This window comes from Triturus cristatus, unplaced genomic scaffold (assembly GCF_964204655.1).
Source record: "Triturus cristatus unplaced genomic scaffold, aTriCri1.1 SCAFFOLD_189, whole genome shotgun sequence".
NCBI lineage: Eukaryota > Metazoa > Chordata > Amphibia > Caudata > Salamandridae > Triturus > Triturus cristatus.
Window position 1 is genome coordinate 1,415,458 of NW_028187520.1, and position 26,552 is coordinate 1,442,009.

The window sequence follows — 26,552 nt, forward strand, 5'->3', positions numbered from 1 at the left end:
TTCCTCCCACTGCTCCAACAAGTCGACTTCCGTGCCACTCTAGATCTCAAGGACGCCTACTTTCACATCCCTATTCACCCTGCTCACAGGAAATACCTATGGTTCGTAGTGAACGGGCAACATTACCAGTTCAAAGTACTTCCATTCGGAGTCACAACAGCACCCAGAGTCTTCACAAAATGTCTTGCGGTGGTAGCAGCCCACTTAAGAAGACAACACATTCATGTGTTTCCTTACCTAGATGACTGGCTCATAAAAGCCAAGTCATGCAGCGATTGTGTACAACAAACACACAACACAATCCAGCTGCTACACAATTTAGGATTCGCAATAAACCTCACCAAGTCACATCTCCAACCGTCCCACACCCAACAGTATCTAGGTGCAACAATAGATACTACCAAAGCCCTTGCATACCCCAATCCAGCCAGGATAGCCAGTATGCAAGCTCTCATAACACAATTTCAGCTGCAACACTCACTACCAGCTCGAGTGTTCATGCAGTTAATAGGGATGATGGCCTCTTGCATCTTAATTGTCCCTTACGCAAGACTCCAGATGCGTCCATTACAGGAATGTCTAGCACAACAATGGAACCAAGCTGAAGGTCAACTTACAGATCTGGTGTTGGTAGACAGCCACACATATCGCTCTCTGCAATGGTGGAACACACAAAATCTTTCCAAAGGGCGGCCGTTCTTGGACCCAGTTCCACAAAAAGTGCTAACAGCGGACCCATCGCTCACCGGCTGGGGAGCTCATCTCTTAAACCATTTCTTGCCTAACTATCCATGCCTGCCTCTGCTAGGTTGTGTATTCCATGTCTGGTTTCTGAGTGACAGGTGGTGGGGGGCTCCAGGAGACTGGGTCAAGGCTGAATAGACCTGAATAGACCTATCTGCATGAGGAGTGGTGGGAAGAGTAGCACCTGGGCCTGAATAGGGCTGTGCCTGCCTTCCACAATGCTGGCTCCACCTCCTGTGGTGCGTCTGATGACCCTGGCCCACACTGTCAAAGGAAAGAAGAAGTCCTGTAAACAAAGTGCTCCAAGACTGCACAGAACTGGTTTGGACTCGGTACAGACACTCTCTGCCTTCACAGACAAAGGATTTTGGTGTATTAAAGGGGGGACACAGACCCCAGAACTTTAGATCACTTCTGGGAATCAAGACGAACCTTTGCTGAGAAGAACCAGGAAGCTGAAGGAGGAGACTACCCCAGTGCTTTGTGTTTCGGGGTTGGCCTGCAGTGGTTGCTTCATTGCCAAAGAAAGGAGAAGAGAACGGAGTGTGATTTTCATCAACTTGCAGAAGATCTCCAAGGGCTTGAACTTGAGCTTGCCTTCTGCCTGAAGCCTCAGGGATACAAGACTTCACCAACCAGCTCCTCCCCTGAATTCCCTTCTTTGGAATTGAAGTGCCTGCTGTTGTTCTGGGCCTTCTGAGAGACTGCGTGTCGCTGGGAGCTGGAAGTGCGACGCAACGATGAGAAGCGTGTCGCCGCCGCAGCAGTTGCCGTCGCATCGCCAAGGAAGCGTGCCGCCGCTGTTGCCATCGCATCGCCGAAGCACGGCACTTCCCCGGAGAAGCGTACCGCCGCCGCAGAGGTCGCCGTCGCATCACCGGAGAAGTGTGTCTCAGGGCCTGTCGTGGCTCAGAAGATCATCGAGTCGCCGCACGGCTGTCGTGCGTGCACCCATCGCCTCAACGTTGTCACATTGTGAGCAAGACGACATTTTGTTGCATCGCACCGGAGAAGAGTATCGCATCGAGGCGCCATTTTGTCGCATCGTACTGAAGAGCAGTAAGAGACCGACTCATCACCTCCCCACACGGTAAGGACGTGAGCATCAACTCCCCTGCGCAGCAATAAGGAACCGACACATCCACTCCCCTGAGTGTAAGGAACAGACGCCTCACCTTCCCTGCGACCCTTTTGTTTGCGTTGCGTTACGCAATCAAGGTACTTTGAGAGTAAAGTGTCGCATTTACAACTTGAGAGAACTGAGCTTTTTTCTACTATTTTAAAGTCTATTTTTGAGTACAGTATTGTGGATTTTTGTTGTTTGGTCTTGTGATAAGTCTATATAAAAATACTTATTTTTATAATACAACCTGTTTGGTGTCCCTCTGTAGTGTTGTCACTGTATTACTGTATGTGTCCACAAATTCTTTACACACTGCCTCTGAGATAAGCCTGCCTGCTCGTGCCAAGCTATCAATGGGGTGAGAAGGGGTTATTTTAGGAATGTAGCCCCTTGCCCTGACTAGACGCAAGGGTCCCTATTTGGTCAAAGGTACCTACCTCTGCCAACTAGAGACCCCCAAATCGAACATTGTGGATAGACTTGGTCACCCTATTGGCGAGTACAGGGTTACATACTGACTCGTCAGGGTGCTAAATCCTGAACGGTGTGGCCAAAGTGGGCATTCCAAAGTATCAAACAACTCCTTACATTAATATTCATTAATCATCTCAAGTCGAAATTAATATAACTTGTTGTAGTGTGCAGCTTTAGCAAAGTGCCCCAGTGTTGCCTTTAAAACTCCTGTACCTTCCTGGGCACACATGGACCCATTCCACGAGACAGCTTTCTGCCCTCCTGGACAGACATGCCAACGATTCTCAGGAAGCAGAACAATAAGGGATTGCAGGTCAGGGAGCGGTTTACTTCCTTCCTGCAGGATGCCTCTTAGGTGTTAGCTTCAAAGGGGAAGTTAACTTTGAAGGCCAGATATATCGCACTAGGAAAGAGGGCTGCCCCATTGTTTAGGCAGACAGGCTGGCAAGGCAAGCTAAGAGGGGGAACCAGTTGCCAAGCCTGTTTTCCCAGGGGCATATAGCCAGAGGTAGCCACACCCCAGGGGTGGGCTAGAGTGAGCAGAATGGTGCATCCTGCGATAGCCAGATGCCACACTCAGCAGGATTTAGTCACCAAGTGGGAGGGAAACTGGTAATCCATTGGCTACCAACCTCATCCTGCCCTGAGGACACTTTCTCAGCAGAAAGAGGGCACCCCTGGCACCCTGACCTCAGATCTCAAACGACGTGGAAGAAAGATCGAAGAAGGACTGCCCTGCTGCACTGAGGAACCAGTAAAGAGAGCAGGGGTGATTTCCCCATGAGGGCGCCAGGGCTCCGCCTTCTATTTATTTGCATTTTATTTCCTGCTTCTTTTGTTAACATTGGGTGAAAAAAAGACTACTAATTGATGTCAAAATTGCTTCAGCAAAATGAGCAATTGTAGGCTGGGTCTCGTGCGCATGAGTCACCCAAATAAGGCATACTGGGCTGACAATCTCACAGCCCTTACGTCTGTGAGGTCATCAGTCGGGCAGTGCAATAGCCTCCTGCACTGAGAACGCCCCCTTATGATGTGCAGGTAAAATTCGACCAGGGCGCTTCGAGCTTCATCCCTGTAGCACTCTGCTCTTTATGTCAATCAGGGACTGGAGGTTCAGCCAACCCACCCTTTCACAACTCGTCATAGGACGAGTTGGGCAAGGGTGGGGTTAGAGGCAGGAGATGCACATCCCTGAGATTTGTGCTGTGTGTATCCGAGCAGTTAGGTTAAGTCACTTTTATAAGGGAGTACGTTATTGCTGGAGTGTTTGCAGTCAGTCTTCATCTGTAATACCACGGCATGGCCATAACATGCAAGGACAGCCAGACCATTCACTGCAGAAAAGTTCATGTATTTCGCGTAAGGCAAAATGGAAGCGCGCTCTCTGCTGATTCAGCATGAGTGCTGTACGTGGTACCAGTGCCACCCAATACCTTTGTTGTCTCCTTGATTCTGCTTTAACTTGTCCCTGTCTCAGCAGCATATCTATGATTACTGCAGCAGAAGCAGTGGTACTGTGGCCCAGATGGAAAGGCAGTCCAGCCTGTCCTGTACCCACAGTACAGATGTCAATTTATTCACCATTTCCTCTCTCTCTCGAGTAGTAGTTACCAGCTAAGTGTTTTCACTTCTGTGGGGGTGGAACTGGAGGGGGGTTCAGCAGTGGGTATTCAGAGGCACTTGTAAGAGTCCGTGCGCAATTCTAACCATTCCATGTGATTACCCCCATTATGCACAGTTTCCCAGCAGTATTGCATTAGAAACGTTGTGCTTTTTTTCACTGGAAGAGCCGTCTTAGGCAATGCAGGTTCATTCCACCATCAGAGCTGTCACGTCTGCTTCCTTCCATTTATAGTAAAAAAAGCGGATCCACTCTTATCAAAAATAGTTGCTGAGTTGATAGCTGCGTACTGTGTGAGTCGGGCCTGAGAGTTGTACGTATGCATTGCGATGAGAGAGAAAGGTGTAGTTGCTCAGTGTGCAGGGTATCTGATAGAGACTACTAGCTGTAGATTCCTTCACGTAGAATTATCCCCAGACGCGAGACTGGACCCGGAAAACTTTCTTGCCCAGCATCCCTGCGCGCTGGGGGGACGGCATCACGTGACTCCGCCCAGGCGTCGTCCGCACACGTGACGTCAGCGAAGTCACATAAGCCCCATCCCGGTGCGCCTACGTCAGTTTTTTCCTTTTCCCCGTGCAACGCGGATCCGGTTTGTGCTCTGGGCCTGTTTAGGCCTTTCCCTTATGCTATTGCTGCGTGTGTGGGAACAGTATGCGAATGCCTTCGGGCTTTAAAACTTGCTCGTCGTGTGGCCGCCTCATGTCGGCGACGGATCCTCACCCCATCTGTATGTGGTGTTTGAGGGAGCACCACGACTCCACTGATTGTGAGGCGTGCCAGCAGATGAAGCCGAAGTCCCGGCGGGTGCGCCGGATGAAACTTCTTTTGGCTCGTGTGACCAGGTTGGTGTCGTCATCTCGCCCGGCCCTTGCGGAGGGTTCTCAGACCCGTGGCTTCCCTCGCCGACTTCGATCTTCTCCCAGGTCGCAAGAGCGCCGCCCACCTATTGGTAAGTGTCGCAGTTTGTCCCCGAGGGTCGGGTTCTGGCCTGTCGGGGGCATGGGCTCTCCTCGGGTGGTGCGGCCCCGCGTGTCGTCCCCTTATCTACCGTTTCCCGGCGTGGGGGCGACCAGAGCTCAGATGGAGACATATGCGGCGGCTTTGCAGGCCTCGCTAGCTTCTCCTCCTCCTCCTTCCCCTCCTGGGACGTCAGCGGGGCCCTCTGTGGCGTCGCCGGCGGCTCCGACGCCGACTGGTTCGGGTCCAGGCTTGGAGGATGTGGTGCCGTTGGGGTGCGGCCCTTCGTGGGTCACTCTTTCAGACCACGGCGCCTCTGCTTCGCCGCAAACTCCCATGGGAGTCCCTGTGGTGTTGCGGGAGGTCGCCAGGGCTCGGGTCGCACCCCCAAGCCCCTCTTGGTCCTCGGAACAGGCGGCGGCTTTGTCCGAGGCCGAGGGGACGCCGCTACGGCGCCGGCGGCTGCTGGCCCTGGCGGTGCCACAGGGGTCGGCGGAGGGCCTATCTCGCCCTGTCATGAGTCGCGGCTGACGGGGGACTCCTCGTCCCTCCCTGGGCCCTTCTCGTCCCTCCACGCAGGCGGCTACCTCTTCGGAGGTCAGGTCAGCACCGTTCCGGTGCCGCCCCTTCGCTGTGTCGGAGGTCGCCCTGGTGTCTCCTCCGGCGCCGGTCGACATCGGTGTCCTACCTCAGATTGCGGACTCTACGGCGCTGGGCCGACGTTGGGTCGTAGACTCTTCTTCGGACGCCTCTTCTTCTCCAGAGGTTCGGTGGTTGCTGGTGTCATCCTTGCCGGAGACGGGCTGCCGTGTCGTGGCTTTTTCCTCGATGTCGTCTAAAGGCGGCTCCTCACCGTCTCCACGACCGCGGTCTTCGCCGGAGGAGCCACAGGTCCCCCACTCCTCGGTCCCTCTTCCTTCCTTCCAGCCTTGGCCCTTCCTTCCTCCGGTTAGCTTGGGTGATGGCCGCCTTGGCTTGCAGCCGTCACCTAACGAGGAGCTGCTTTCCCCTCCACGGGCCCTACGGAGGCGGGTGCGGCTTTCATCCGCGCTGTTTTCACGGCAGTGGGAATTTTGCGCATGGGTGATCCGGCTTCCCATTTTCCCGCAGGTCATCTTCTGGAGGTTCTCCATCAGGGCTCTGGTGGTAGGGAACTGTTGCTACCCTTCGAGGGTTCACTCCACTCTTCTCTCTTGGGGACTTGGGGCCGTCCCGCCACGGGGGACCCGGTGCCCCAGCACCTTCTGCACCGCCACCATCCGGCACCACGTGATCCGGTGTGCCTTTCTCTTCACCCTTCGACCAGAGGCCCCCTTTTTCAGTCTGCCTTTCCTGCTTTGCCGCGGCTGTCTCCTTTCCCGTCACGGGAGGCCCGCTGGCTGGACTCATGGGGGCGCAATATGTTTGCCTCAACCAATGCTGCTCTGCGGGCCCTTAACACACTTTGTGTTTTGGCTAGGGCCACTTCTTGCTTGTGGGACTCAGCGGAGTCCCTTATGTCTGCCGCTTCTCAGGAGGGTGCCTGTGTGGATTTGAGACACCATGTCTTGGATGGTCGGGAGCTGGAGGCGTTTATCCTTCGTTCCGCTCTGGACATCTCGGAGGTGCTGGGTCGTGCCATGGCCTCTTCAGTTGCCCTTCGTCACCATGCCTGGCTTCAGGACAGTGTGTTCCCGGAGAATGTTCGAGAACGGCTGGTGGACCTTTCCTTCGATGGTGCTCTTTTGTTCCATGCCCCTGCGGACTCAGCCATCCAGAGGTTCTTGGCGGGGCTTCATCGTCCTCCTCCCCCTCCTTCTTCTCCTCCTCAGTGACCTGCGTGTTGATCTGGTTCTTGGAGCTGTTCTTCCGTTGGGGCTGGTCGCCCCGGTTGTCTGTTCTGTGTGCTTCATGGCCACTCGAGTCCTCCTTGCTGAGGCTGTGGTTCTGTTGGTTGCTGGCCAGCCCTTTTTGACTGTGTATTTTTCCTTTGTGTTTTTTACACCATGCTGGGCCTGAGATTGGGCCTTCTGCATTTCCCCTCTGGCTGTTTGATAGGCCTCCTGCGGGGTTTTTTGCCCCAGGTCTTTTTTGTTGTCCTCTGCTGCGGAAGTTTCTTCCTAAGAGGTTCCCATGTCTTGAGATATGACATGCCCTATGTGGGGCAGGGTTGGCTGTTATATAGCCCTGGTATGTGCTGGGGAGTTGTGGTCGCCTGCGGGCTTCTGCTCTTCGTGGTGTTATGGTATGTTGCGGATGCAACCTTCTTCTTCGCCTTTTTGGTTTGAGTGTTTCGCTCTGTGGTGTCCCTGGCGTCTGGCGGAGCTTGCCAGTGCCGCCCTCTTGTTGTTTCTGCACCGTTGTGCCTTCTTGGGGCTTTAGTGGGACTGTCATCCTGCCTTCTCCGCTGCTTCCAGTGGGCCTTGCACTCGGTTCTACCTCTTCTCCCTGTGGGGGGGGGGGATGGTCCCTGACTTCCGGACCCTCTTGCGGGCGCAGTTTGTCCATGCGAGGCGTTGGACGATTCATCCTGGGTGACCTTGAGTTCCCCTTTTCGGCTTCCGCCTGCTTCTTGCTGCTGGCGCCGTCCTGTGTGGGATTGCCTTTGCTCTGCCTCTTCTCCTTGGAGTCTCTCGGTTGCTCTTCTCCTTGGGTGCTCCTTCCTTGCCTTGGCCTTGGGCGGAGGTTTTGTTGCCTTACATGGGCGTGGGGTGTTTGGCCTCTTTGCGCCTTGCCTTGTTTCCTCTGCTTAGTGAGGACAGGCTATCTTCTTTTCCAGCACCCCTTCCCCCCCCCCCACCTCCCCCGCCCCCCACCTCAGGGTTGGTGGCCTCCTGCTGGCGGGATTTCCCTTTGATTGGGGGATGGGGCTCCTCGTCCTGTTTTCGGACTCTGCCCCCGTACGGCGCTCTGTTGTGCCCCGGTGGGTGGGATCCTCTCGCAGACCCTCCTTCCCCTTGGGTATGGCTAGGGTATCTATTCTACGTCAAGGAATCTGTGGCTAGTAGTCTCTATCAGATGTACGAGTTACTTACCTTTGGTAACGATGTATCTGGTAGAGACGATTCTAGCCACAAATTTCTTCACGGCCTGCCCTTCCTCCCCGTTCTGCGAGGGCTTGTGATTTGGTCTTTTGCACTCGCTTCCCTATGGGTGGCTGTGTCTTCTATGAGTACATTCTTTCCCTCTTTCTGTCAGGCAGTCCCTTTTTCCTCCCCGTTGTCACATGGGAGGATAGGTTTGTTGGTACTTCTGACTCTTTGCGTTCCTTGAGGTTGGGGTCTTTTGGCTGTGTCTCTGCCCTTGTTCCTGATGGGGGTTGTCACACTCTGTGATGGGGATGTCTTGCAGTTTTGTCGTTCCCTGTGTGTCTCCTTGTCTTTGGTTGGGGTTGTAGTCCTGTTGCATGTTATCGTGAGATTTTTACATATGTCCCTTGTCTCCGGGGGGCTGTCTCTGTACTGGCAGGGTTGCTGCTCTGTTCTTTATTCTTTCCCTGCCTTTGGGTACAGCAGTGCTGGGCACTGCTCTTTATGGTGTCGTTCCTCACCATTCCTTTTTCTGCTCTTTCACGCACTGTTCCTATACTCTCACAATTTTGTCTGCTGGCTCCAAGTTGTAGCGCGGAAAAGTTCTCCGAAGAAAACTGACGTAGGCGCACCGGGGTGGGACTTATGTGACCTCGATGATGTCACGTGCGTGGACGACGCCTGGGCGGAGTTGCGTGATAACGTCCCCCAGGCGCGCAGGGATGCTGGGAATGAAAGTTTTCCGGGTCCAGTCTCACGCCTGGGGATAATTCTACGTGAAGGAATCTGCGGCTAGAATCGTCTCTACCAGATACATCGTTACCGAAGGTAAGTAACTCTTACTTTGATACAGTACAGGCCAGTCCACTTGTAGCCATACCTTCCTAGGCGTGGTCAGATAGTTGTCACCCGTTGCCACTCACCTGTCCTGAACCACCTTCGGAATAGTTCTTGAATCCCTATCAAGCTTGATTACGTTCTGCTCTCGTAGGCCAGTGCCCAGGTGAGTGAAGACGTTTTGCCATTTGGAAGGTGGCTGCACACTTTCATTTCGTACATCTCAAATGTATATTTCTCAATCACCCCTGCAGGTGAGGACCATCATGTGGGTTAGAGGAGGGTCCTGTGGCAGCATCGACTGAGGACTGTGTTATTGTCCTACGCTCAGTAAGGGCAAAGAACGAGAACTGCGGCCAAACAAATGAGAAGAATCATTTGGTGGAAGGAAGAAAGTTCACTGTGAGAAGCAGAGGGAGAAAGCAGATGATGAATGACACCGGGGGGCAGATTTACAAGCCCCTTGCGCCACTTTTGCGTCACGTTTCCCATGTTAAAAGTGACGAAAAAGTGGCGCAAGGGCCTTGTAAATCTGCCCCTGGGTATTGAGAAGAGGCGGACCCGCAAAGTATGTAGAGGAGGGGAAGACTGAAAAAAGGCAAAAAGCAGTGAGAAATAGAAGGAGAAAACTGCATGATAAGTAGAAGACGTGGCGACATAGCAGGCATAAAGAGAAATCAACAGTGCACAGAAAAGCAACCAGCAGCGTACAAAAAGAAACCAGGCAAGGTCTAACATATTTACATAGCATTACTATGTGCAGTGCCTAAGAGACACTGTGGTGTGTGCTCTAATCCAACAACACTGTGCCTCCATGACCCAGTCAGCGTCTATACTCCCAAGCCTGGATCTGCCACCCCAGGCCAAGATCATTACCAGTGCAAAGTATAGTTGGGAGAATCAGCTCTGAAACTTTCTTTGCCAGAGCCACATTTAGTAAATGGGGCACTGAATTAATTAGGCTTCCTAGAGGCAGTGCTGCATTTGTTTTTTTCTTGAGCTTTCTTTCAGTATCTGAGGTAGTAAGAGGGCTAAAGAGACACCCATGCCAAACTCTTGTCAACCATCCGTGATAACTCAAGCTTACAATTTCCCCCATTGCACCTCTTTTCCTTCCAAAGCAAGGGGTGCAGATAGTAACTGTAAATGGAGAACGGGATGCGGGTGAATGTGAACTCGGAGAAAGGTAAGATCATGAGTGAAATGGAAGGGCATATGCGTACATAGGACATACTTTTACAGGCCTTTGGAATGGGAGAGTGTGAAAGGATCTATGCAGAAGAAATTCCCAAAGATAGTCTGTAAGGATAGGAGAGGATTAGTGATGTGGACTGTGGTGACATAGTGAGTACGTGGAAGATGGAACAATATGGACTTTCAGGAGGGAGAGAGAGAAAGGGTATGTGAGGGAGAAAGGGAGTGGAAGGGTCTATAAGGGTTGGAAAGGGGGCAATACAAGGATAGGAGAGAGTAGCGAGCACTGTGGGGATTAGAGAGTAGGTAAGGTAAAAGGGGGTCACTTAAAGCCTGGTTTCACATGGAAAATGAGCACCCCAAAATGTTAAACAATAACGGAACAGCAGTGGGGCATGTCTGGAGGGGAGTTCATGCATGATAGATTGACAAAGCTATCACTGGTGTAACAGGTGCAGTGGCACCAGTGTCCATGAGTATGAGGGGTTTTAGTATTTAGCCTCACCACTTTCAAAGTTCACCAGCTGCCACTGAAAGAGAGGCTGCACCTGGTGCCTAGCGAAGTGAGGGCCTGTGCCTGCTGTGACCTGCTCAATGAGACGCTGTCTCCAGAGCCCAGTCAAGCCAAGAGAACTCCAGGGGCCAGCTGACTGGCTTCCTGTTCGCAGGACAGTGACACAACAACTGAAGGAACCTACTGGGGTCAGTTGGTAGCCCAAAGTCTTCAGGTTGCTACCACCACCGCTGTGCAGCACTGAGGACAAAGACCTGGCAGAGAGTTACTAGGGCCCTCAGAAGACGAGTTATCTACCCAGGAAGGATTGGCCTGTGACTGTAGCACCAGGCAACCAGACTTCGACCAGACCAGAAAGGACCTCGTGGGACACCAACCCTGTAACTCCCTGGAGGCCCCCTCAGGGGGGAAGAAATACGGGCAGCTATCGCCCACCTAAAAACTGCAAAATCCCCGGGAATGGACGGCATATCCGCCGAGCTTTATAAAGAGTTCGGTGGACTGCTGGTCCCCAAATTACTAGAAATCACGCTGGAGGCCGGGACACGCGGCGTGCTCCCGGACTCCATGCGGGAAGCGTTGATTGTAATGATCCCCAAACCTGGGAAGGACCCCCTCCTTCCCAGCTCTTACAGGCCCATTTCCATGCTGAATGTGGATCTTAAAATTATCAGTCAGGTGTTGGCGTCCAGGCTCCTCCCTTATCTTCGGCGGCTGATCCATGATGACCAGTCCGGCTTTATACCGGGTAGAAATACTCTGAGGAATATCAGACGCCTGGCGCACGTTATGCAATCGGTGGAGGGACGAGCCCAGCGGAACACTTTAGTATTCCTTGATATCGAACAGGCGTTCGATTCATTGGGATGGAATTATCTCTGGCAGGTTCTGCTTAAGATGGGCTTGGGGACAGGATTTGTCAATTGGATCAAGTTATTATATGCTCGGCCGATGGCACGGGTCCGCACGGGTCGCTACGTGTCGGATACATTTATCATAGAGAGGGGAACGCGGCAGGGATGCCCGCTTTCCCCATTGCTGTTTGCCCTGGCAATGGAGCCGTTGGCGTGCCACTTGCGCAGGATACTTGAGGGGCGGGGCATACGGGTGGGAAACACGGAGCATGTGGTGTCAATGTATGCCGACGATGCGTTAATATATCTGAGTCGACCGACCCAATCTCTTCCGATATTGTTAACAGCGCTGGCCAAATTCGCTGACGCCTCCGGACTCTATATTAACAGAGCAAAGTCACAGCTCTACTCGATTGAATCCAAGATTGACTGGGAGGCGGACCAGCGACCGGACCTGGAACTTCCTTGGGCGGAGGACACGATCCGATACTTAGGGATATGGCTTGCTAGGTCCGAGGAAGGGTTCTATCGACGTAATATGGGGAGGATTATCCGGGGGTTACAGGGTAGTATTTTTGGAATACTCTTAACCTTTCCCTGATGGGAAAGATTGCACTCATAAAGATGGTAGTCCTGCCCCGATGTCTCTATACTATGCAAGGGTCGTTTTTCGAAATCCCACACCGGGTTTTTCGGGAACTCGATTCGCTCCTGATCCAACTGTTATGGAACGGGAAGCGATGCAGGGTTAGTTTGGAGGTCCTGAAACGTAGCTGGGGTAGAGGGGGTTTGGAGATCCCAGATCTAGAGCTTTACTACTTTGCATCGCATTTACAACATGCCATCGCCTGGTTGGACGTGGATCCCTCTTGGGAGAGGTCCCTGCTGGCGGGTACGTACGGGGACCGACAGCTCGGGGCATTGTTGTGGCGGGCTGGGGGGCTGGACCCGCCTCTGGTGCAGCTTGGGGCTGCAATTTGGAACCGAGTGGTACGTAAAATTATTCAAGATAGACCTTTTGCCCAGGAGGCGGACCTCTGGCAGATGCCGCCCTTTGCGCAGATTGAACAAGTCATGTCAACGGAGGCGTGGAGGTCAGGGGGCTGCCTGATGTTGGCCGACCTGTACCCAGAAGATAAATTTATTACGTATCAGGAGGCAATGACCGCCTTTGAGTTGGGGGCAGGGCAGTTTCTACACTATGCAAAAATAGCAGCAACGGCACGTCAATTGTGGCCAACGTTTCCGGAAGCCCCGGGTTACACCCGGACTCTGGTCACTATGATCGCCATGGGGGGAGGGCGAAACTGTGTTACACATCTCTATAAGGCGTTGAGGGATGATAAAAAGACCGGCCCCCTAAAAATTGAAGATAAATGGCAGCAGGTGTGCCCGCAGGAGTTTGCACCACGCGACTGGGTGCGAATCCACGAAAGTGTGCGGAAGGTGGCAGTGAGCAATCGCTTTAAGCAAATTCAGTACAACATAATACACATGACATACCTCTCCCCTAGAAGGTTGCACGCCATTGATGGCTCCAGGGACCCCCACTGTCCCAGATGTCGTGGTGTTCCAGCAGATTTCCTGCATATGGTTTGGACGTGCCCAGTGATCCAGACGTACTGGGGAGCGGTTATTGGTGAACTGACTAGGATAACCGGTTGGACGATTGCATTGGATCCCCGTGTATGTTTACTGGGCTTGATTCCGCGAGACCCGAAGCGCAAGATAAGCAGGCGGTTTCTGGTCCTGGGGTTAGTGATAGCCAAAAGGCGTATTGCAATCCACTGGTTGACGCAGCGAGGACCTGTATTGGCAAAGTGGAGGTCAGATTTAAGGGAATGGGCCCTAGCTGAAGAAGGACACATACGGAACACCAGGAGAGACCCCAAGTTGCCTGAGGTGCTACTAGCCTGGGGGGTAATGATGCAGGAAATAGCGGGACAGGCCTCCCAAATCACGATACCCAGTACAGCTGGAATGTCCATTGAAGTGGGGGAAACCCCAGGTCCAGAGAGGGAGATCTCAGGTGGCCCCGTGTGAGTACTTAGATATACGAACTTTGAGTGCCAGTGACCCGGCAGTGAGGGGGGAGGGATAGGGGGGGGCAGTTGGGTTGGGGGAAGCAGCTGGGAGGGGGGTGGGGGGGAATTGTTGTTTTGGTTGTTTTGTTTAAGATTGGTTTGGATACAGTGAATTCACGGAGATATCGATTGTAAAATATTGAAGGTAATCGACGCTCCAAGGTGTCGCACCCACGCATTGTTGCTTTTCGATATTCGTACTGTGCGGTTCCTTGCCTTGACAGAGGTGCACTAACTAAGGAACTGATGGTTGAGAGGGGTGCGGCACGATGGCTGAAGGCCCAATAATGGGATTATGGATGACGCCACAACCGGAACACTTCCAGGTGACACGTGTTAGATTGGCCCATTGGTAATTGGTAGATATCGCTCTCGCGGCTTCCTATGTCGGAGCCTCTTTGAAGCATCTGTCGATATTGCTTTGCTATGCGGTGTACTGATGATGCCGAAAGTTGTAATCCTGAAGAAACCAATAAAGTTTGTTGAAAAAAAAGAAAAAAAAAAAAAAAAAAAAACCCTGTAACTCCCTCACCATCTTTGAGGAGTGAGGAAATCCCTGCAGGAAGATCTCTGCCTATGGGGTCGTGTGCACAGCATCCTTCGAGCATCTTCAGCATGCTTCATTCCTTGCATAAGCGCCACTCCATAGGAATCCATTGCAAGGTGAATACAGTGACTGGAACTGCTCAAGGACTGCTTCTTCTGTGTAGGTACCTGTTTCTAAGGACCTTGCTGGTAATCCTGACTAGCTCCGTGCAGGAGTTGGTTGTCCTGAGTACTTCTACCTGACCACATAGACACTTGCCCAAGTTTTCTCGGATAAAGCTTCTAAGTGTCAGATACATTGAATTTGCCTATGCTTGTTTGCAGTTGAGTGAAAATACTTTGATTTATAATTTCTTGTAAAATCCATATCTATGGAACCCTTTGATGGGTCTTTTTTTGTTGTTACTAGTGTCTAAATTATCATAAAAACAAAGTATTTTTTATAAATTGGTTTTGGATTTCTTGAATGTCGTGTTAATTTATTCTTCAATTATTTTGGTGCTGTTTGATTGCTTTACACTTGCTGCTCAGTTCCGCAGCTATCCAGAGTTGAGCTGTGGGTTTAACAGACTAACACTTGGGGTCCAAAAGGGGTTTTTAAGCGTATTACATGGTTAGATTGCACAATCACACCATATAATACACCCCATTTCATTACACACCCTCTTTGTGATTTTTTTGTAGAGGGTAAGAGTGCCCACATGGCAAGGCTACATGCTGACCTGCAATCACTTCCATGCTTCCCTGGCATGGAAAAAAACATACATGAACTTTATACCCTTCAGTATGGCGAGTGATTAAATGGAGGTTGTGCTACCACCAACCCAACCACACAGTGGGGATCTTCTAAATGCTAAAAAGCTCCCACCTATAACCCCACGAAACTCCCTTTTTTCCCTTTTTCCCTTTTTTCCCTTTTTACACGTACAGAGGAAAACATTTATTTTTACTTTGATTTCTAAGATTTTTAAAGCAATTACTGCCACGCCAGGACTTCTGTTTGCATTACATTTAATGTATTTTGCAGTGTTTGATACCTTCACCGGTAAGTGCTATTGAAAAGTAGAAATTTCATAAACATCAGTTTGTTTTCAGTAAAAGCTTAATAAACTTTTAGGTTGCGCTGTGTATGACCATTCACACTAATTTCTATTATTAGCAAAGATGAATAATCATTATTTTTGTAGAAGTATAAATTGTGGTTGAAACGTCCTTTTTCTCAGAAATGCATACATGCAAGTACATCCAATAGGAAAAAAATATGGATAAATACAGAAGGAATGCCAAAACGTAACTACCTTAAAACTGGGAGCTTTATTAATTAAAAGGGTTAATTTAGCATTAGCAGATGAAATAATACATCTTCAAAGAACAAAAAAGGAAATGTGACAATAATAACAAACTCAAATTGAAAGTTTCAAAGCTACCACCACATAGATAACTATTGTCAGATAAATAAACAGATGCATCCGCTTAGCTGAAGAAGTTATGCTTTTGGGTAAGTTCTTATTTTTCCTTGTCACAACTCAAGGAGATGATCTAGAACAGTGTTGTGGGGAACATTAGAAAATATGTGGAGGAATGAATGTCAGAGAAAAGGATGAAGAGGAGCTTGGATTATAAAGCAATTGAAGAGATTACAATCTATTTTGAAATCAGGCAGTGAAGGTGGCCAGAAAAGACTCCAGTGAGACAAGTGGCCTACATTTTAGATAATTTGTCTTCTTAAAGTGTAGCAATGAATCTGACCTGTTAGTATGAGACAAACTTCTATTAAGTTATCTGATCAGTAACAAGAGGAGAGAAACTGATAGCCTAGCATGGAATATAATCAAGTAACAACGAGAGACAGTAGGATTAGTCACCGCCAAGAAAAAATACAGAAATCACATCCTTTACAAATGAATAGCATAGATGAATATTGACCCACCTGCTCCCCAAATACAGTGTTCAGTTCCAGAATATAGTATCTGATAACTGTGGTCCCTACTGCTCACCCTGTACTGTGAGGTTTGGAGTAGCAATAACGTCCGGGATGCGCCTTCCCTCTGGAAATCATCTGATACATCGCCCCGGATGCTCACTGGTCAGCTAGAGGTGCGGAAAGGTGGAAATGAGGGGTACATAGAATAGTAGGATGAGTGGTAATAGGCGGAGGGAAGGATGGGATTAGGCGGGAATAAAAGTTTATTTCAATTAATACAAAAACAAGTAAGAATGGACTGATTTGATTTGAGATCTAATATATCAATTCTATTTTTTAATACAGCCACTTTTCCTACAGAACGGGGTGAGTTTCATAAATAGTAATAAATGTTTAGTGTAACCTTCTCCTCGTTGTTGGATTTGATTTTACATTTCCTCTATTTTCTTCTTACTTTCAGAGTGGACGTACATTAAAACCTGGGCAAGTGAGTAAAAATCTTTCCTATTGACAGTCACACCCTAAACCCTGGATGGAGGCTTCCAAGAATTGAGAGCCAACTGAATGCCGATGACAATGCAGACAAGGGACACAAAGCCATAGGAGAGCATATAAATCATCTGGGCTCAAAGAGGTTTGCAAGGAAGTGTTAAGTCTCATTTGAAGGTACACTATCATTGAGAGGTGACCTAACTAATGTGGTATGTGTTAGAACTGGGGGTCTCTAGTTGGCTGAGGCGTTACCTTAGTCCAAATAGGGACCCTTGCTTCTAGTAAGGGAAAGGAGGGACACCCTCTTTGATAGCCCCTGCTCACCCCCTGGTAGCTTGGCACGAGCAGTCAGGCTTATCTTCAAGGCAATGCATGAAGTATTTGCAACCACACTCCCAGTGACACAGTGATAACACCACAAATGGACACCACACTGATGAATGAAAATAGTGGTATCTTTGTCAAGAAGAAAAATACGGTAAGACCAAGCGATAAAAATCCAACATATGCGTATTTGTAATATTTCGCTTTGCCGGTTATTAGGCCAAAAAACACTTGTACGTTCTTGCGGTATTAATGATGTTCAAATGCAGTCCTAAAGCAATGCTATGCAGTTCGTAATGCAGTTCGTATTGTCAGACTTATGCAGCACGTAATGCAAAAATAATGCAATCCTCAATGCAAGTAATCAGGCAGTTCGTAATGCAAGAATAATGCAATCCTCAATGCACGTAATCAGGCAGTTGTTAATGCAAGAATAATGCAATCCTCAATGCACGTAATCAGGCAGTTCGTAATGCAAGTATAACGCGCTCCTTAATGCAAGTTATAAGGCAGTTCGTAATGCAGAAATAATACAATCCCTAATGCAAGTAATAAGGCAGTTCATAAGGCAAACATAATACCAGGTTAATCGACGCGATTGGCGCGGGCACCACTAGGCCCCTGTGGTAAATAAAATTCCTTTACCGGGACTGAATTTGATACGGAAACATTATAAAATAGCTCAGTAAAATGAGAGGCAGAATCCGTGATATTAGAGGTTCGGAATGGGCTTTATTCCAGTGATCGATTATAATCGGATGCTCCAAGTTCCATCACCACGGGGGTTCAGGAAGTGAAGTACATACTTTATTGACAAGAAGTAACTTTTATAGTACATACATTACAATGAAGCGAATGCAGTAGGCGTAACAATTGATAAGGAAAATGACGTTCTACCTGCGTAACCAAAAATGGGTGTAATAAGGAGTAAAAAAGAACATAATTGGTTATGATGTCATACATAGGTGGATCTATAAGATAATACTTGGCCTAGATGCGCGCGCAGCAGCATGACGTGTAATTGACGTGTAACTAGGGGGTGAAGGGGACTTGACATTTAGCTCTACATGTGGAGACAAAAAGTCTGGGGGGTCAAGTCAACCTAATCCCAAATCATATCTAACATCCTATGTTTAAAGAACTATGTTATCCACAAAAGAAGGACTCTCGGACAGAATCTACTCTATACTGACTGTGCGTGCGTGTACAAGCGTCTAAGTGTCTACACTGAATGCGAGGGGGTAGGAATATTCCATGGTAACCGGGCTATGAATTACTTGCATGAGGACAGAGAAGCCGGGCCTTTTGCTCGGTAACTGGAAGAATGTTTACTTAAACTACTAGGCAGGAATGCATCGGCTGAGGGGGAAGCAGATAATTCGAAGGTGAAATACAGTTCTTGGCAGAGAATAGGCTGATGTCAGGCTTTGTGAGCCGCGCAGAGAATGAGACAAAGTTCATGGTCACAGATGCAGGCTCAGACTGGAGCTTTCAGAGGCAGAAGGCAAGAGGAGTTTTGATGACAGAATCAGGGCCTACTTGCCTGGACTGTAAAATGGCATAAGTGAACCATATAAAGCCGGTGGCCTTTCATATTTAGGAATGGAATATCCAGCTTATTCATGGCGGATCTGACAGAGGACATGTTGACGTTGGACGCACATGTATTTGCGTCTTCATAACTGGAACTGGAGGGAACATACATGTATTTGTGACATGCACATAGAACCGTTGGGGTCCAAGATAGGGGACATAACTGACCAGAAAAATCCATATTTCCACATTCCCTCCTTGTCCCCTACTTGCCCTTCAAGAGATATCAATCTTCATCAATCCATTGATCTGTTCATATAGCATCATTTGTTCTTCTTTCTTCTTCTGTGACGAATGAAATCTTGGTGGTGGAATACACGATGTGGCACACAGACCACAGATCGCTGGTCCACATTGTAGACATAGACAGCAACTGAATAGTAGGAGAAGGCCAATACCTAGGAAGGATAAAACTCTCCATCCCCAGGTTGATATCACACTCCAAAACCAACTGGACCAAGTCCAGGTGCCTGGGTTCTGGTGTATCTGGTTTACAATCTTATGAAGGCGAGTGATGGCTTTATATACAGATGGCGAATTTTCTGGTATGAATACGCAGCAGCTTGATCCGATGACCCTACAAGCTCCGCCCCTATCAGCCAGGATGACGTCAAGGACAAGACGATTTTGAAGCACAACAATCCGCATAGCAGACTGCTCTTCCGTTAAATTGCCTAAGGCGGAAATAGTTTCATTCACTACTGCTTCAAGGGTTCTAGTTAATCTACGTATCAGCTTACTATTAGTAACAGTACCTATATAGGGAAAGATGCCTTTATTAAAATCTACATACTTGTCCCATGCTGTCTCAGTGTAATCGACAATGGGGAGATCTCTCCGCTCTCTGTTGTGTACTAAATGAATATTTCTGTAATAATCAGGAGGAGCTAGGAAAACAGGTGGCAAAAGGAATGCAATGTAGCAGGTACCATCCCAATCTAGAGGTAAACGCATATATGCAGTCTGACCACATACAAAGTAGGAATGGCGAGAAGCTCTAAATGAAGATTTGCCTTGATCACTGAATTCTACTATAGTAGTGCATTTACTATGGCCCATATGTATGGAACCAACCTTTCTTACACACAATTCACCCTTCGCTGGGAATACTGACATGGTGGGTAAGACTAGTTCAACTTCGGATACGACATTTAGAATCATGAGATTAGGTGTAAAATTACCTAATCCATATACTTCATTTTCTAGATCAGTTCCTGTTCTTTTGGGGCGACCCTCCTTGTCAGGGTAGCAGACCTTGAGTAAAACTAGGTTCAGGTTTCCCCATACCCAATGATCTTGGTAAACTGCTGTGTCTGAGTCTATGGAATTGATTAAACTGAACCATGCTCCACAGGAGCCGTTATGTGTAAATGGGTGTGGAAAGAAAGGCAGGACTCCTTCATAATTCTGATAGGGAGGGAGTCGACCACACACCCAACAATTAGTAGCATTACTAGTCTGATGGGAATGATGTAACATACTAATGAAAGTGTTATTGCGCAGCGCAAGTCTATAAGACAATTCATGTGGAGGTAAGTCACTAAAAGAATGTTCAGCAGCAACATTATAAACATGTCTAGAAATAGGGTAATATATGTGCAACAACATACTTGTAATAATTATTAAAAGACTTAATAAAAACAAAATTAATAATGTCACTATACAGTGGCTACGCAGTGATTTACAATACGCCTGTCGTTTCAACATTTTCCGGGTATTTTCTCTACTCAGGTCCAAGGGATACATGTCAGAGACAATTCAACCGCTTCACCTTGGAGAGGACTTAAACAATCAAATTGCTCGACTTGTTGGGCCTAAGCTTTAGTTTGTAAAGTTCGGTTTCAGTCTTTTCAACCAAAGGAAGTTTTGAATCAGTCTGTGAGGGAGTGCAGGGCACAATGTCTATATCCGAGGATAGTCCATGAAATTTCTTGATATGACTTGAATGAATCCAGCCCTTGCGGCCCTCGATCTTCACGGCTGTCCTTGTGGTCAGCAGGACCAACTTGGGTGCTTTCCACCTGGGCTCCAGCTGAGTCTTTCGGTCGAAATTCCTCACAAAGACAAGATCACCCGGAACAACGTCATGGGGTTTCACCTCAGTGTTGTCGGGAAAGGCTGCAGCTACCTGTGAACGACAAGATTGTAGTGCAGACATCAAGGAAGCCAAGTAATCTGTCAGCATATTACAGTCAATATCAGTTATCTTGCGTGGTATAGGCGTCCCCCACATATTCGGTGGTCTGCCGAAGATCACCTCATACGGGGATAGCCCTGTTCGAGAGTGTGCTACCATTCTCATGTAAAAGAGTGCAACTGGTAACGCTACTACCCAGTCGACACCTTTCTCTCTGCATATTTTGGACATTCTGATTTTCAGTATCTGGTTATGTCTTTCTACGAGACCTGCTGCCTCGGGGTGTCGGACACAGTGGAATTTCCACTGATATCCTAACAGAAGTGAAACGTGTTTCATTAATTCGGATGAGAACGGCTGGCCGTTATCTGAGTGAACAACACGTGGTAAACCGTATCGTGGGAAGAATTCTCGAACCAACTGTTTGGCAGTAGTCGGGGCAGTGTAATCTGAAACCGGGTACGCCTCCGTCCAACGGGACAGAGCGCAGACAACTACGAGAACATATTTGAATCCTCGACATCGTTCCATCTGGATATAGTCCATCTGGAGTACTTCAAAAGGATGATTAGGAGGATGAAATCCACCCTGTTCTACGGGGACGCTTTTTCCTGGGTTAAACTGACAACAGATCATACAGGTACGGACCTTTTGTTTGGCTGCTGCTCGTAAATGTTTATTGAACCAAATGTGTTGAATGCTGTCTAGCATAGCTTTTTCTCCTAGATGTGCTGGACTATGTATAGTGTTAATTATAACTTGGACCATTGAATCAGGAAGGAACCATACAGACTTTTCCTTCATCATCCATCCTTGGTCCGTTTGAATCCCTCCTAATTCAGTCCATTTCTTTATTTCGTCTGGTGTAGCATGTGTCTGTATGTCAATTACGTCAAGAGTAGGATCTTTAACTGTCATACAATGTGTCGGTGTCGGGACTATTGTCTTTGTCATGTCGGGGGTTTGAGTTTGAGCAGTCTGTTTAGCTGTTCTGTCGGCTAGATCATTGCCTTGGGAAATGATATCAGTAACCTTCGTATGAGCCTTACATTTCATAATTGATATTTTAGTGGGTAGATGTATTGCATCTAATAAGGCATGAATGAGGGGTCCGTGCTGAATGTGGGCACCGTGGGAAGTTAAATAACCTCTCTCTCGCCACAGCACGCCGAAGTCATGTACAACTCCGAATGCATAACGTGAATCAGTGTATATGTTGACTTTTTTATTTGTGGCTTGAATACAGGCTTGTGTCAGAGCGATGAGCTCTGCGGCTTGAGCTGACAAAGTATTTATACGATTAGTTTCAATGACTTCAGTATCTGTTGTGACTGCGTAAGCGGCCACTAATTCTCCTGCACTTGTTCTCATACATGAACCATCTACATACAACGTCAGGTCTGGATCGGACAATGGAACATCTGTCAAGTCTTGTCTGGGTTTTGTCGTTATAGTAATAACTTCAATACAGTCGTGAGCTAGTGGGTCTGTTCCGGTTACTGGCAAAAGTGTGGCAGGATTCAATGTGTTACAGCGTCTGATTTCTATGTGTGGCTGAAACAATGTAAGTTCATATCCTGTAAGTCGCGCTATAGTCAAGTGTTGTGTTTGCGTTCTATTTACAAGAACCTCTACTGCGTGTGGTACTTGAACTGTCAATGGATGTCCTAACACTATAGCATCGCTTTGTCTGATTGCTAAAGCTGTCGCTGCTACTGATTTCAGGCATGCAGGCAAAGCCTGAGCTACGGGATCTAATGTACTAGAAAAATAAGCACATGGTTTGTGTGCTCCTGCTTGTTCCTGTGTGAGTACTGACAAGGCAGTACCTTCGCGTTCTGTAACAAAGAGTGTAAACTGTTTTTTGTAACATGGCGTTGCTAAAACAGGTGCTTGACATAAGGCTTTCTTTAGGCTTTCAAAAGCTTGTGTATGTTCCTGAGTCCAAGGGAGAACAGTCGATGTGGCTGCCTCCTGTGTGGTTAACTGAATGAGTGGTTTTGCTAGAAATGCATACTGAGGAATCCACTGCCTGCAATATGACGTGAGGCCTATGAAAGCTCGTACTTCCTTTTGTGTCTTGGGTATTGGCATGTTAGCTATTAACTGAATGCGGTCGGGTGTAAGCTGCCTTCCCTCCTTGGACAGCGAGTGTCCAAGATAAACAACTCGCTGGACACAGAATTGCAGCTTAGAAGGGGACACCTTGTGCCCCTTTTCGGCTAGAAATTGTAAAACTGTCAGTGATGCTTTCTCACATTCGGGTTCGCTTCTCGCGGTGATCAGCAGATCATCGACATATTGAAGCAGAGCAGTGTTAACTGGCATGTGGATACTGTCAAGTTCTCGTTTCAGTGCTTGGCTAGAGATGCTGGGGCTTTCTGTAAATCCTTGAGGTGCGCGTGAGAATTTAAAGCTACGCCCATTTAAACTAAATCCGAACAAATATTGGCTTTCCGGATCTATTGGGACGCTGAAAAAGGCATTCTTGAGATCAATTACAGTAAAGAATGTTGCTTCGGAATCAATGGCTGTCAGTAATGACGAGATATCTGGGACCACAGGAAATTGTGGCACAATGCACTTGTTTAATTCGCGCAGATCAATAACCAATCGATATACTGGCGGGGCCTTTGGATCTGTTCGTTTAAGAATCGGAATTATCGGTGAATTACATACATTGGAGTCTGTTTCCACAACTACTCCTTGGGCAATGAGCTCGTCAATGATTTGTAGTAAAGCCACTACAGCATCTGGTGGTAACTTGTATTGTCGCATTCGTGGTAGCACCACTCCTGCCTTTAGTGTGACTCGATATGGTGTAATATTCATGCAACCAACATCAGTAGGGCCTTGTGCCCATAGACGTGTAGGTAAAGTCTGCAGTCGGGGATCCATGTCTCTAGACACATAGTGACCTTTAAAATCACGTAAAAACAACCTTACACCTTCCGGAGAACAACATATTATGGCCCCTAGAGCTTTCAACGTTTTTATTCCTAACAAGTTTTCTGGACATGATTTAGTAAGCAATAAATCTGTAGTACGGGTCAGAGGTCCTATCGTAAGTGGCAGAGGCTGTGATACTTCATTAACAATAGGTTTTCCTGAAAAACCAAGGGAAATATTCTGAGAGCCTGAGAGGGGTGCCCCTGGAACTTCACTACGTTTTATAGTTGTTCGACTTGCCCCTGTATCGAGTAAAAATTTCCTATCTTGGCCTAATAATTCACTATGTATATAAGGTCCTTCTTGATCTACAGGGATCTCGATAAGGGGTAAGTCAACTTCCCTCTCTAGGCTAGTTCATGCGTAACGCTGATACTCAGGATATTCATACTGTGCGGTCTGATACATTTGTCGTGTTGTTGTCTGTGTGGCAGCAGCAGGCAACGGTGGTGCAGCTGGCACGAACTGTATTGGCTGTTGTGCGGCTGGCATGGCCTGGGCATGCTGCATAGCTCCTTGTTCATTCTGATCTTGTCTGAGTGGCCGTGATCTTTCCTGTGTTTTACCTATGGCTATATTATGTTTTAAAACTGGACAATCGTGTACGTAATGACCTGGCTTTTTACAATAATTGCATGTCCCTTTTACAGGTCCTGCTGAATCGGAATGTGTCATACCCTTTTTATGTCCTTCAGCTGGTACTGTCTGGGAAACTAGCATTTTCATTTTCGTGTCTTTCATGCGTCTGTGTTCATGTTCTTGTTCTTCTCTAATTCTATTGTGATGGTACTGTAACATTTGTAACATTTGTGATGGAGTGTTACCTTGCCAGGTACTCTCGAATTTTAATACTCTATTCTTTACTGGGGGCAGGGCATTTTCTACTAATTTTGTTACAAACAGATGTGGGTACGATTCGCTACTTGCTTTTATGCCACTATTTATACCAAAACATTTTTCAAATCGGGCATAGTAATCACTAGTGTCTTCATCTTGCTTCTGTTTACAGGCTGAAATTGTACCCCAATCTTCCTTTTTCGTAGTTAATAAACGTGGCAGTACCTGTACTAATAAGCCTGGTAATGCTTTAGTTTTATCCCCAAGTCCTGCTCCTGCAGTTCGGGCCTTTTCTTCCGCTTCTAACACTGACCATTCTATCTTTTGGTCTCCTACCTCCCACTCTTTTTCCTTGAGTTTTTCATAAATGCCAGCAGGCATCAACACCTTTAATATTGTCATAATGTCGGGATAGGTATACTCTCCCATGAGTAACATGTCTTTAATTTCTCGGTGAAAACCCGCTGGATCTTTGTCATGACTGGGTACCACTTTCTTCATTTGTAACAATTCTATTTTTGATATGGGCGTATATACAAATACGCGCCTAAACTCGTTGTCCTCACCTTTTATTGGGTGCACTTCTCGTAAGGGATTCTGTCTATCCATGTGATACGTGGTTCTTTCCTTGACGGGCAATGAAACATGCTCTGAGCATACAAAAAGAATATACTGCTTTCTTGATTCTAGAATTTCTTTAATTAATTTAGTACCTGGACCTCTCCATTTATTCATAAGCAATTCAGTCAGTATGTCAGGTAAGGGACCAGGGTCCGAATGCTGACTCCGATATAGTATAATGAGTTGTTGACTCATATAGATCCCAGCTAACCTCTGTTCATCTGGGGTGAGATTCAAAAATGTGCGTACTACTGTATCATCACTATATTTTCCGGGACTGTCCACCCAATGGACAGCTGCCCTGGCTAAATCTTGTTCGTCCATAGAATCGAGAAAATGATAACCCCTTCGTTCTCGGAGTAGCTTGTCGGCGGTTTGGAACGAATGCTCGTTAGACCTTATATTAATTATGGGTATTTGGAAATTCCTGTTATTATCTGGACATATCGGACGTATTGAGTCAGTATGACATCTAGTCTGATTCCTATTACAAGATCTTCCTCTACCTACATAGGCTATGGTGTCCGACTGTCCTGCGGGCAGTCCTGACCCTTCTTCCTCGCTTTGTTCGAACTCGTCTGCCTCTAATCTCTCTTCGTGTAGGCGTTCTATTTCTTTACGGATCTTTCGGCACATGGCTATTATACAATTTTGCTTGTCATGTCTCCCTTCTGATATATTCTGGCTCCATCTTGTAAGAATTTGCATTGCTTCCGGGTCTACCCCCGGTCGGTCTACATTTCTGATCACACAGTTTATGAGGAAACGTAACAGTTCCCCCTGTATCTCTACTTTCTGGTATTCCCTAGCTCTGTTAATACATTCTGGATCTCGCCCTGTTTGGACAAAATGATATATTTCGTCTAGATGCGCAGTCATTCCTGGTAACTTCGCTAAATACACTGCGGCTCGTCTGATACGCAATGATGCCAGGATCATTTCGTCCTCTATACCGGGCACCGGGTCATATCTACAATCTACGAGAAGTTCTTTAAGTGCACGGGCACTTACGAATTTGGGTGTACGTGAATGCGCTGACTCTTGAAAAGTAAGTTTATTTATTCTAGGTGGCGTAGAAAAGATATTGGTAGCACCTCCCGTGGCCCCATCTGGGGCGTCGGGTGTGAAAGGATTCGTCGAACGTGACACAGCAACTATAGGTGTGGACACAGCTATAGAAGTAGCTGTAGGAACAGATACAGAAACAGATGTGCTTGCCGGAACTTGTGACTCGATTTGTTGCTGTAGGGATACGGGTGCTGGATCTTGGCGTAGGACCTCCCTGATATGCGGTCTATGTGGGGCGGAATTAGCATACTCGGGAGCTGCGTCATCTAAATATGAGGAAAGAAAAACATCTTCTGCGGTTCTAGGATGCCCCTTAGGATGTACCTTGATTGGGAATAATGGGGGTGGCAAGTCTTTCGGTATCTCTGGAGTAGCCTTAGGTAATCCTTCGGCCAGAAGGGGATACATACCATTCATAAGGGCATTTCTTTGTCTGTCTACTTGTTCTGATTTCACTCGGATACCTTCCTCAATTAATAGATTTTCTCGATCTTTGTTTGAACCTTCTTTACTCTTCTCTTCCTGTCTACGTGCTTTTTCTGTACGTCTATGAGATTCTTTACGCCATAACTCAACGGCGTCCTTCTGTGACTGTCTGACTTTCCTTTTCCATAATTCTTCCTCGACTTTCATGATGCACTCTGC

The 26,552-nt window shown here is 47.8% G+C and overlaps 1 protein-coding gene across 1 annotated transcript in view; it reads left to right on the plus strand.

Annotated features, from left to right (window-relative positions):
• Positions 1–26,552, plus strand: part of LOC146771119 (erythroid membrane-associated protein-like) — a 94,598-nt gene that overhangs the window by 13,079 nt on the left and 54,967 nt on the right. Inside the window, exons 5-6 of the mRNA XM_085640344.1 lie at positions 16,232–16,252; positions 16,347–16,373. Of these exons, the coding sequence (XP_085496470.1) occupies positions 16,232–16,252; positions 16,347–16,373 (48 nt within the window). The remainder of the gene's footprint in view (positions 1–16,231; positions 16,253–16,346; positions 16,374–26,552) is intronic.